Source organism: Leiobunum rupestre, chromosome 8 (genome assembly GCF_980474605.1).
Source record: "Leiobunum rupestre chromosome 8, qqLeiRupe1.1.hap1, whole genome shotgun sequence".
Lineage (NCBI taxonomy): Eukaryota > Metazoa > Arthropoda > Arachnida > Opiliones > Sclerosomatidae > Leiobunum > Leiobunum rupestre.
In genome coordinates this window covers 4,850,294-4,862,779 of record NC_143391.1, presented here as the reverse complement: position 1 = coordinate 4,862,779, position 12,486 = coordinate 4,850,294, and the positions used below count along the sequence as shown (strand labels likewise).

At 40.0% G+C, this 12,486-nt stretch overlaps 1 protein-coding gene across 1 annotated transcript; it reads left to right on the top strand.

Annotated features, from left to right (window-relative positions):
* The first annotated feature begins 6,565 nt into the window (after positions 1-6,565).
* On the top strand, positions 6,566-12,060 carry Ent3 (equilibrative nucleoside transporter 3). Its single transcript, XM_090156635.1, has 8 exons — positions 6,566-6,911; positions 7,267-7,929; positions 7,997-8,071; positions 8,143-8,390; positions 9,478-9,841; positions 9,920-10,107; positions 10,164-10,404; positions 10,470-12,060. Exons 2-8 carry the CDS (start codon positions 7,476-7,478, stop codon positions 10,850-10,852), a joined length of 1,953 nt encoding a protein of 650 aa, XP_090012761.1. The 5' UTR covers positions 6,566-6,911; positions 7,267-7,475; the 3' UTR covers positions 10,853-12,060.
* Positions 12,061-12,486: the final 426 nt, after the last annotated feature.

The window sequence follows — 12,486 nt, the reverse complement described above, 5'->3', positions numbered from 1 at the left end:
GCTTTCAGGCGACGAAATATTAAGCCCACGTTCCAGTGTTGCCAGATCACTCGAAAGTTGATACCATAGAAATTTTTTAATCGTCGCAATATTTCACAAATCGTTCTAGTTAGTTAGTTCTATGGTCGATACTGACTACAACAATTCCACATAAAGAAACGTCACGGGAACAGTTATCCGAATGTTACGCAACAAACACTTTAAATTAAAAGTAATTAATATAATTTTTACTAGTGTTGGGGCCAAACCGAAATGAAATCGGTATCGGTCACCGATATCGCGATTTTCCCGATTAATCGGTTCGCGTCTAAAATACCGATTTTACCCGATTATCAAAAAAAACTTCCGATACCGATTTTACCCGATTTTTTCCCGATTATTTAAAACCGATTTTGAAATTGAAAGTATAATTTCAATTTTAAATGTACCTAAGTGACGTAAATAACTAAATATTAAAAATTTAAAATTTAAAAATTTAAATTATTTTGTTTTTATTCTAAATTCGATCAGCTATTCTCAAAATACAACCCACCTTTCATTTTATTTAGACCATTGGCAATGGGTAAAAAATCGGTATCGGTGGAAATCGGTAAAAAATCGGTATCGGTGAAAATCGGTATCGGTACCGATTTGCCGTATCGGTAAAAAAATCGGTATCGGTATCGGTTGAAACGTGAAATCGGTATCGGTATCGGAATCGGTTAAATTACGATATCGGCCAACCCTAATTTTTACCCTTTTGTACAATAATTCGGTCAGGAAAATCTGGCAACGCTGCTCTCCTTGTTAGAGGTAATACGTTACTTATGGTGGAAGTAATAAGATTTTTCCTGCCGGAAAGTTAGTTTCATTGTTGGAGTCCTTTGGAGAGCGAGAATGCAACCCGCGAAAAGGAAATAGAAAATAAAGGGAACGCGCGCAGAAGCCTCCAATTCGGTTCATCAACTATGATGGTAAATAGAATCCTTTGAGCGGACAGACGAGTAATGTCTCGGTCGGCGGCCTGACGTTAATTTGCGAGCTAATGGCAAACATTCACGTCGGATTAAGCGAAATAGTCAGACCCCTCCTTCCGCGCTTGTATCAAATTTAGGCACCCGGATCAAAGGCTTAACTGATTTTCGGATCCAAATAATTCCGGCGGAAACTTTACCCTTCCGAAGCTTTCGACGGGAATTATCGGGTAATGAGTAGGGGTCGAGTTATCGGTCTCGCGACCTCTTTGCAAAATAATCTCGTCTACGGCCCGAGAGAGGGTTTCGTTTACGCTTCCGATTCGCGCTCTTTTCGCAGTCCACGTCCCGGGGGCGGCCATTTTGATTTCTAATAGCTTCGATTGAGCGCCCGTTTCCGCGTTTGTACTCGGGAGTGCGAGGCGTCGTGAAAAAGGTCCATTAACGGAGAAATAGACTTTGGCTTTTTGCGCGCACTTTCTTCGGATTAATAGAGCCAGTGTTTATAGATGCATAGCTGGAGCTGGTATTTTTCATATTGGATCCCTCGCCGATACAGGGTGTCCACTAAAAAACGGTCCACAGTTAATTTTTTAAAAGCTATTTTTCCTTGGAATTTGATCTTTTCAGATCGTATAAGCAAACATAATGACCTTGAACCAGGTCATCAAGGTCATTTAAAAACTATCTCGAGAACCGTTGGGTTTAGAGACTCCGTTTCAATTTGAAAGAAGCGCGCTATCGCATTTTATGTCCAAGTGGCTCTGAACCAATGTAAATTATCCAATAGGAAGCCAAGGAAATAAACACCAAAACAAAGGAGGTCATAAATAAAAATGTCCATAATAATTTAAAAAGTACTTGTGCTACGGCATCGACAGTTTCCTGAAAAATAACTCAGGTAAGATTTTATGCTATTAAAATTCAGTTGACCTTGAACCATGTCTTGGAAGGTCGGTTCCAATTCGAAAAGTGTTCGCCATCACTTTTTAGATCCAAAATTGTTTAAACCGACCTAATCTGAGCTTAATTGAAAAAAATTAATGTTGATAATTAGTCATTGAACATTTTTATTTATGATCTTCTTGTTTTTGGTGTTAATATCCTTCCTATTGAAAAATTTACATCGGTTCAGAGCTGTTTGGACATAAAATGCGATGGCACCCACCTTTCTAATTGGAATCGAGTCTCTAAGCCCAACGGTTCTCGAGATAGATTTTGAATGACCTTGAGGACATGGTTCAAGGTCATTGACTCTTGTATCATCTAATGATCCCTGCGCGTGCTATGCGATCTAAAAATATCAAATTCCTAGGAAAAATAGCTTTTCAATTATAAGCTTTTGATCACCCTGTATACCCAAATATTGATAGAGATCATTTGATTATATTTTAATAAAACAACGTTTTCGCGTTTCTATATGGTTTGCCAAAAATTCGTTAATTTCGTTGAGCCACTGTAACTTAATAATTTCATTAACAGGTAGATACCGCGTAAAGGAAACGTGTAAGTTAAACAGTCTGTGCCCAATAAAGCTACGACGACACTTCAAAAAAATCCTCCTCGGGCCAAATGAGAGATTGGAAAGCTGGTACAAATTACCGGTTTCCACGTTTCCACGTAGCCTAGGGCCCAAGTTTGGACCTGTCTCCCAATTTTCTCCCCAAAAACGTATAGTTAGGTATCTACCATTATATAAAATTGTTTCAACGGGTCTCGGGCCCACGCAGCCTGTGGTACCAAGTTTGGACTCTTCTTCCAACTTTCTGACTGAAAACATAGTTATCTCATTAATAACTGCTCTATTTGGGTCCCAAAATTAATGGTTTTACCCGGGGCCCCTGGCCCGATCTCTGGGGTCTTGGTTCCCCTCACCTCAACGCTTTTTTAGATAAATCTGTCTAATTACTAAATTATTCTATTTTATTTCGTAAGATTTATAAGTTGAAATATTTGTTTAGGGGTCATTCCACGTGAAATCGTCAAGCGTTGTTGCTCGATAGTAACGGATTTCGCCCAAATTGTTTTCCCTGGTTTATTTACCGTAAATATGAAGCATCCTGGAGTTTAGCGTGCTAATTTCAAAAATTCGAAAAGTTATGATTTTTTGAAATTTCATGCATTTTGGCTAGAGTTTCGTTACTTAATAAACATTTTTTTTTAGTAACATGATTCGTAAAGCTCTTCAAAATATGGAAATTGGTACTCATAGCTCAAAAGACCTACAGATTCCGAATTTGGCTTCCAATTTACTCTATGGGCTCTAGTTTTTGATATAAGAGCTGTCTGGGGGGGGGGTAGCGCAAAACAGCGTTTTTACAAAAGGGTCCATCTCAGAATTCAATACAAATTTCAAATAAGCACCTCCTTGCACATGGAAAGGTCCCTCTTAAATTTGGTGTTGGTGAACAAATTGTTTTTATCAAAACGAATTTTTTGAAATTGGCCAACTTTCGCGTTTTTCGCAAAACTGCGGTGTATGAGCTGGATAGAGGGGTGGCACTTATCATTTATTTAACGAAATATGCCACATTTAAATTCAACCAAAAGTTCAAATAAGCACCTTCTTACGTATAGAAAGGCCTCTGTCAAATTTGGTGTTGGCGACGAAACTACGTATATCAAAACTAATTTTTTTGAAATTGGCCATTTTTAGCATCGTTCGCAAAACTTCAGAGCGTGAGCTTAGGCGGGGTGACATTTAATATTTAACGAAAAAGGCAACATTCAAAATTTTCAGTATTTAGCAATACAATCATTGGGGACGGACGGACGGTCTATATATATATATATATATATATATATATATATATATGTCGGGAAATTAGTCCGTACTATTCGACGCGTCGCCTGCTTTTACACTATACAGTAAGGTTATTACAATACGTTTGGCGCAATTTCCGTGTTTCATACTATTATCGCGGTTTATATATTTACACGGGTTAGACTACTTGTACCTTCATGCGTGCTAGCGTTTTCTGACAGGCAACCCTGTTTTCTACTATGATACTGGTACGCCCTCTAATGTATATAAACAGTACTAATTAATTTATTATTAATTAAATTTTTATAAATTTTATTTATAAATACACTAATGAGCTACCGTATTTATAATTTGATAATATGTATTTTAAAATTGTTGTGGAAACAAATGAAAAATATCGAGAATAACTAATCAGTTTCATTCACTCTCACGGTATTTCATTAACTTCTTAAAACTGGCCCAATCGAAAAGATGAGCACTGGATTTCAGAGTGTGAAATACTTTGCCCTGTTAATCGTCCAAAATCGCTAAGGGGAAGGCATTACTACTTTTCAAATGGTGTTTATTAAAGGCCAAGACACTATTTAAAAAAATGTAAATTATAATTTTAATTAAAATTATCTGTTGATTTTATTTAATATTTTAAATATTTCATAGAAAATAAGAATAGAAAATTAAAAATTAAGTTCTTTGAAACCTAGAAATAAAAATTTGTCGAAATTTCTGGTAATTTTGGAAGGAATCTTTAAATATTAAGTGCCACCCCGCCTAAGCTCACGCACTGAAGTTTTACGAAAGATGGTAAAAATGGCCAATTTCAAAAAAATTAGTTTTGATATACATAGTTTGGTCGCCAACACCAAATTTTACAGAGGCCTTTCTATACGTAAGAAGGTGCTTATTTGAACTTTTGGTTGAATTTAAATGTGGCATATTTCGTTAAATAAATGATAAGTGCCACCCCTCTATCCAGCTCATACACCGCAGTTTTGCGAAAAACGCGAAAATTGGCCAATTTCAAAAAATTCATTTTGATAAAAATAATTTGTTCGCCAACATCAAATTTAAGAGGGACCTTTCCATGTGCAAGGAGGTGCTTATTTGAAATTTTTATTGAATTCTGAGATGGACGACTTTGCAAAAACGATGTTTTGCCAAAATGCATGAAATTTAAAAAAAATCATAACTTTTCGAATTTTTGAAATTAGCTCGCTAAACTCCAGGATGCTTCATATTTACGGTAAATAAACCAGGGAAAACAATTTGGGCGAAATCCGTTACTATCGAGCAACAACGCTTGACGATTTCACGTGGAATGACCCTTTGGTTAAACAGTATAGTTGCTAAAGGCACGCTTTTAAAAAACGTATGAATTATCGAGCCAGGTTTGTGTAATTTTTCTATAAAAACGCTCCGTTAATCAACCATTTAATACGATACTACTGAATTGGAAAGAGCCCTTAAATTTTAGAAATACAATTAGGGAAATGAATGCTCAAAATAAATTTATTTATTTAAAATAAAAATAGCCCGACAAGTTTCGGACAGCGTTATTGGACCATCAACAGTCGGGGAATAGCCGATTTACAAAGTTTACATTATTTTGTTTTATTACATATATATTTTTGGACTTTGGTTATAAAAGATTGTAAACTTTGTAAATCGGTTATTCCCCTACTGTTGATGGTCCAATAACGCTGTCCGAAACTAGTCGGGCTATTTTTATTTTAAATAAATAAATTTATCTTGTGCACTCTTAGAATTTCGTTGTATTTTATCATTTCTTCCTATACTATTGTGCAAGTCGATAGATAATTAATTAAATAGCTATTTGTAAGTTCCTTAATTTCTTCAAATTTGTTTAGGGTTTAGCTGTTTAATCCCTTTTTATTATGGACTAATCTACTTATTCGCGTATTTTATCATCCATTGCAATGCAGGTAGTTCCTTTTATCCCGAGGTGTTTATTGCCGATTTTGTTCAAAGTTAGGCGTAATGTAGACCTATATGAGATATGAAATTTCCCAAACGGAGACGTTGCACTACCCATTCGATTTGCCATGGCAACCGAAAATGTTTTTGACCACTTAAGACAAAAATAAAAAAAATCCTTATTTTACCCAAAAAGTGTTACAAAGTTAAACCAAAAATGTTTCAATTTACCCCAAAAATGTTTCAATTTACCCAAACTTGATGCAATTTACCTAAATGTGGTCCAAATTACTCATTTCGTGATTTTCGTAGGAAGTACCCTGTGAAACCGAGAAAATCCCATGCTTTTTTAAATGCAGATTTTTTGTTTTAAGTGATCAAAAAGATTTTTGGTTGCCAAGGCAAATCGAATTTGTAGTGCAACGTCTCCTTTTGGGAAATTTCATATCTCATATAGGTCTACATTACGCCCGACTTTGAACAAAATCGGCAATAAACACCTCGGGTACTCTCCTTGTTAGCAAAATGAAAACGCAAATCGACTCAGTTTTAACTACTCTTTAGCTTTCAACAATTTCCACAATTTTAAATGCCAAGAAATCCCTTTCAAAACAGTTTGAACACGTCAGAATAAAATCGATATATTAGGACACCCGTACTTCACAAAAAAAAATTAAATATGAGTAAACCCGAATAGTCAATATTAAAAGGAGGCGTTGTCGGTGCGAGCGTACCGAGTGGATCTTCCTGAGAGCACACTTGGAGAGACTCCATTCTTGAATCGATCCATTCTCTCCCCCCCCCCTCGTAGGCAGGACGTAGTCTTTCTCTGCCAGGATGGTAGGGGGGGGGGGGGGGCTACATCGAGCTAGCTGCGGCGAAGCCAACACGCGAGGAGAGTCGAGGCGCGGGCCGCCATGACAGTTTCGGCAATCTCGCTTATTACGGAGCCCGGCAAGAGTACGCGATCTCTCTAACGAAGCGTAAAAAAACCTTCTCGCTAATTAAGCGGCTCTGACCATATTGAAGTCGGAGAGACGCGAACGAGTGAAAAAGCGAGCGTAGCCTGGAACGAGGGGCTACAGCCAAAAGACAGTTCGTGTCCGACTCAGAGTCCCGCAAGATTTTCGAATGTGACAAGGAGGAGGCCAGCCAGAGAAAGCAGCGCAGGCGGAGGGGGGGGGCGACAGGGGAAGGCACTAGCGCCGCGAAGGAGAGAGAGTGAGAGAGAGCCAAGCAGCGGCGACCATTACGCGGCGCAGGTAAGGGACATGTTACGTTCAAATTTCCCATATTGGAATCCCCCGGGATCGCTTTTTTATCGAATCAAGGTCGAAGTCGTAACAATGTTATTACGCCGACGTTATTCAATAGAAACATTTCCTTTTTAAAGAAGCCTATATCCGGTGTCGCTGTCTCCATTCGAGGGTAAACCCGTACGGGCTGCGTTGATTTGGCGAGGGGGGAATATTGGCAAACGGAGCATCTTCGGATTTAAGATTCCAATCGAGTCTCCTTTTCGTTTGGGAATAAGAGAGCTCTTAGAGCTAATAGGCTTAAATCGAGTTGTTATTGTAAGATCGCTAATTTTGGTTTTTCATCGGATTAAAATTTCAGGACATCGCGGTATCCGTTAAAACTTTTCTTTGATAAAATGACGTGAAACAAAATTGCGAAACAATTAGGAGGCGAAGAAAACCCGTGAAGATAGGAGAAAAGCTTTTTAAGTCGGAGATGGTCGCGCGGAATACCAATTAGGGTCGACGAACCGAACGGACTCTTTTCGTCTTTAAAAGAAATACGAGGAACGCGTTTCGTGGTAGAAGATGGATGAAAATCTGTCGAGGGGTTACATCCAACTGGGTTGGGGATCTCGGGCGGATCGACTCTCCAGGAGGTTCCGTTCGGGACACCCTAAGCCACCCGAAGATCGCTGTCACTGCGTCTACTTGGCGTTGGTCCTGGCCGGAGTGGGTTTCCTGCTCCCCTACAATAGCTTCATCATCGCCGTCGACTACTTCCAAGGTCGCTACCCGGGCACCACCATCGTCTTCGACATGAGTCTCGTCTACATTCTGGTGGCTTTCGTGGCGGTGGTCGTCAACAACTTGCTGGTCGAAACGCTCAGTCTGCACGTCCGTATCGTCTTCGGGTACATTTTGTCCTTTTGCACCCTCCTCTTCGTCGCCGTCTTCGAGATCTGGTTCGAGACCTTCGACAACGCTTTCGGGTACAAGGTCAATCTGATCGCCGTCGCCGTGGTAGCTTTCGGTTGCACTGGTGCGTCCGAATTCATTATTTTCCCGTTATACCGTTTCATTTACGAATCTATTTTGCATCCGGGCAGTCCAACAATCGAGCTTCTACGGTTACACCAGTATGCTTCCTTCGAGATATACCCAAGCAGTCATGACGGGAGAAAGTGAGTATATCAAAACACCAAAAGCGCCGTTTCGGAATACGTCATATATTTCTATTATTTTTGCGAAACAGGCGCGGCTGGTTTGTTAATATCTGTGAATCGGATTTTAACGAAAGCCCTGCTGGAAGATGAGCGCTTCAACACGGTGCTCTTCTTCTGCCTGTCTCTGGCGGTGGTCTCCATTTGCTTCGTCGTCCACTTCGCGCTCCAGAGGACCGAATTCGTCCGCTTCTACGTCAGCCTCTGCAGCGCCGCTTCCAACGAATCCGACGAATACCAGAGGAAAATCACCCTGGAACCTACGGAGGACGTTGGATTGGTGAGGCCTAAGCTAGTTTTTTTTATTGCGTCAACGCTGGCGGTCGAGGGGTTTTGTCCCTTGTGAAACGAGTCTTTAGGCCTATCGGAGATTTTGGCGTCGACGCATTTTTGGCCTTTTTGGAAAAACAAAAACCAGAATTAAGAAAAATTGCATATATAGTGAGTGTCGAACCAAGTGTTGACTTGGTTGGATTCGACTAGTAGTGTTGTTAATTTTCCGAAATAATAAAAAATTGAAACATAAATTACTTTTTAAGGGTTTATAATTTTTTTACTTTTTATCGATATAAATTGTCTAATAACAGTAAACATACAAAACATAAATAGTGTTACATTGTTAATCAGTTTAAACTAGTCTAGAGGTTTCGTTTTACTTTTAGATTCGAAAAAATGAGGCAAAAATGCCACTTTATTAAAATTTGCAAACAATATTAGACTAATCATGGAATGAAAACTTTTTATTATTATTTTCGGAAAAAGGTCTCGGTCATTTTCCGCGGAAATTTTTCCGACTTACAACACTAGATTTGAGTTTAGATTGTAGTTGGCTTCTTTGACCAGCCAACTAATCTGGTAACTATAATCAGCCGAAAACATTTTGTTCCGTGATCTCGGATTTGACCGAATCTGTTCCATTGCGCCGAATCCCATTCGACCGAACCCAATGCCATTCGACCGAAAAAGCCGCACTTTGGCTGATTTAGGATTTGGTCTAATGGGATTGTCCTATTCGACCGAAAACCCACACTTCTCCGGGTTTAGGATTCGGTTTTATCCGTTTCAGCATCTGTCAGAACAGCATGCAGTGTAACCTAACCTAACCTAACCTCACTCAATTGTGAATATTGCGTCGGTCGATTAGAAAAATTCAAAACCCGCCTTTGGGCTAATTTCATCAAAAACATTGGCGGAGTTCGGTCTAATGGGAATTCGGTCGAATGGGATTCGGCGCAATGGGAAGATACCATTTGATCAGAAGGGTGGGAATCTAAAAGATAGAAAGTTTAATTAAAGCGTCTTGTGTTTGAGTTCACTTTGAAATATAGGTCGTAAGCTCACGGCCTCTTCGATTTAATATAACGCAGGTGGACATGTTGGATCCGGCGGAATCAAAGAGCGGCAAATACGGCGTTCTCTCTTTACGGTCTCCGCCGGCCTCTCCGCAGCCGCCGGACTCCGCCTTCCAGTCTTGCGAAATGCTGGACCAAGAACCGTGCATGGGGAACCCGCACCCGGAGACATTCGCTTCCTCTTCGATGGCCCTCCACCACCGCTCCACGGAGAATATCATAAGCGACGACGACGACCCCTGGAGACATTCCTCCGAATCAGTAGCCATGCCACCCAGACCCCCATTGGGAGGCAAGACCTACCGAGTGCAAGATGTCGTCGTGCGCATGAGAGGAACGGCCTACACCAAACACATACAGTGGTGGGGAGGAATCAAAAGTGAGATCTCTTTCCAAGAACGTCCAGTAAGTTGCCAAAGGGACACCGTCTAATTTCCAACGACGATTTCCTCTGTAGGGGGAATTGTAGCTCGATGGCAAGTAGCAAAGTCCATTTGGCCCTACATGCTAAGCATCGCGCTGGCCTATTTCGTTACCCTGACTCTCTTTCCTGGTATCGAGAGCGAAATTGTTAGTTGCCGATTGGGCTCCTGGATGCCCGTCATCGTTATGGCCATCTTCAATTTCTTTGATTTCTTGGGGAAGGTAAGCTACATCAGTATAGCAAAATACATTGATATACAAACGGGTTGTCGTTACAGATTTTAGCATCGATTCCTTACGATTGGAGTCGCCCTAAACTCGTCCTCTTGACCTTCACTCGTATCCTCTTGGTACCTTTGATGGCGATGTGCGCGGCACCGCGTGGTCAACCCCTCATCCCTGGTGAAGGATGGGCCATGTGTTTTTCCCTTCTTTTGGGCATCAGCAACGGTATTTTCGGCTCCGTCCCAATGATCTTAGCCCCTTCCAGGGTGCCCGACGAACAAAAAGAACTAACGGGTAACCCTTTAAAGAAAGTAAAAACTTCCATCTCAAATTTGTAATGAACTGTCTCACCCGACCAGGTAACATCATGACCCTGTCCTACAGCGTAGGCTTGACCACCGGGTCAGGGGTGGCGTACTTAATCGACTACTTAATCGGGCCGCCTCTGAGACACCCGTGTGAGGGAGGCGTGGGCCCTGTGAGAAACATGTTCCCGATCAAACAGGCGACCGCCACCACAAATATGGACTTGACCAAGGTCGTCTCTTCAACCTTGGCCAGCCTAACTTCGTCGATTTCTACCATCATCCCGTCTTTGTCCAACGGGTCGTCTTTGGCCGCAACCGTGGCCACCACCATCCTAACTACTAGCAGCCTGCTGGCCAACGTTACTACTAACTCTTCACTAGCCTACAGTCAGGATCCCTTCGACAACAGTACCGTCGTCACCATCACCGTGTAAAAGAGGTTGAAGAGAAGCAACGGGTATGATAAACTGATAAAAGTGCAACTGTTGAAAAGGCGAATAAGATATAGATTTTATACGACGATTTATTAGAGATTATAATGTATTTACATGGTAGGCCGAGGCCTACGATTCGCGGAGGTATATTGTAATTAACTGTACATAAATCCGAACGATAAGTTAAGTAATATTCCAAGATAGCCTATAGTTTGACGTAATTTTTGGGACGCGTTTGAAGCTTACTCGAAATTGAAAAGGTTTCCTCGAATAACTCTATCGTTATATCTAGTCAGTGAGACATTTAAAAATATGAACTTCGCTTTATAATTAACCTCTAAGTGTATAAATAGAAACTATACTATTTCTATCTGTTGCCAGAAACTGAATTTCCAAACATTGCTAGGTTTAATTAAGGAAAACAAGTTAGATAGTCAATAATGCCATACAGTAAAAAGCCCATACCGAGAGCCACGAAAAACCAAGGGGTATATTTAATTTTCCTAATACTGTTTTAGGTGTATCGTTCAAAAGATAAGAAAATAAGAATTAAGAAATGGTAGATTTTACAATTTAATATATAATAAATGTATAAAAAGAGCTCTAACTTTAGAAGTTTTTAAAGCGTCCATTAAAAAGCCTAGCATCAATATTTACAGTGAAACAGAGTTATTTTGTACCATATCTTTAAAATAACAACCTTTAAAATTGATACAAAATTTTCGGTAGCAATCAAACTTTGTTCGTGGCACAATAATAACAAATTAGAAAATCGTTGCTATTTATAGGGCTATGGTACAAAACGTGGCGAAATAACTATACCTATAAATTAGCCAGCCAATTTAGCCAAATGATAAGCGTGGCTTATATGAAATATATTTATGTAATAATTTCCTATACATTCAAACGACTGACGGAGAATATAAACCGTATGTTTGAATCGCGGCAGGAAACAGCTCACTTTGGAAAATTATTTGCGCCCGATGTTAGCCTTCTAATTAACGCGCCGAGCGGCAGATGTCTCTTTCTTCGTAGAATAATATTAATGTCCAGAGTCGGCGCTGAAGTCAATTCCTTCGTCTCTCTCTTATATTTCATATATAACAAACGCGAGTTCGCTGTTCCTGCCAAGATATCTCGAATTCAATTTTGTACGAATATTATGATAATAAAGAGGCTTCGCTCTGATGTATATTACGTCTCAATCAACGCCCCCTGTCTGAGAAATATTGAATTAAAGATATTTCAAGTGCAAAATTCGTCTCCGTTTCATTTGGCAACTCAATCTAGTTCTATATATAAATCACCGAAAAGTTAATTTAAAGATTTATTACCCTATTTTGATGATTTGACAAAAGATGTGTTTAAATTTTGGACCGGCTGGTCAGTGTCGTCCAGCTTCCGCAGCGGGTGACTGACCCATTAAAATTAGGCTCTCATCACTCAACTATAGGATAAATATTGTTTGTAATTTAATTTAGTCATAGGCTTCGGCCTCCATCCTGGACACTGAAGATTAGCGTGTGCGGCGCTTCCACAGGCGTCAGTAGATCAAAAATCGGCTAAATTTGAAACACGTTGGAAGTTCGCACTATCCAACTAGTTAAGTGCAAATAGTTGGCCCTTGTGGAATT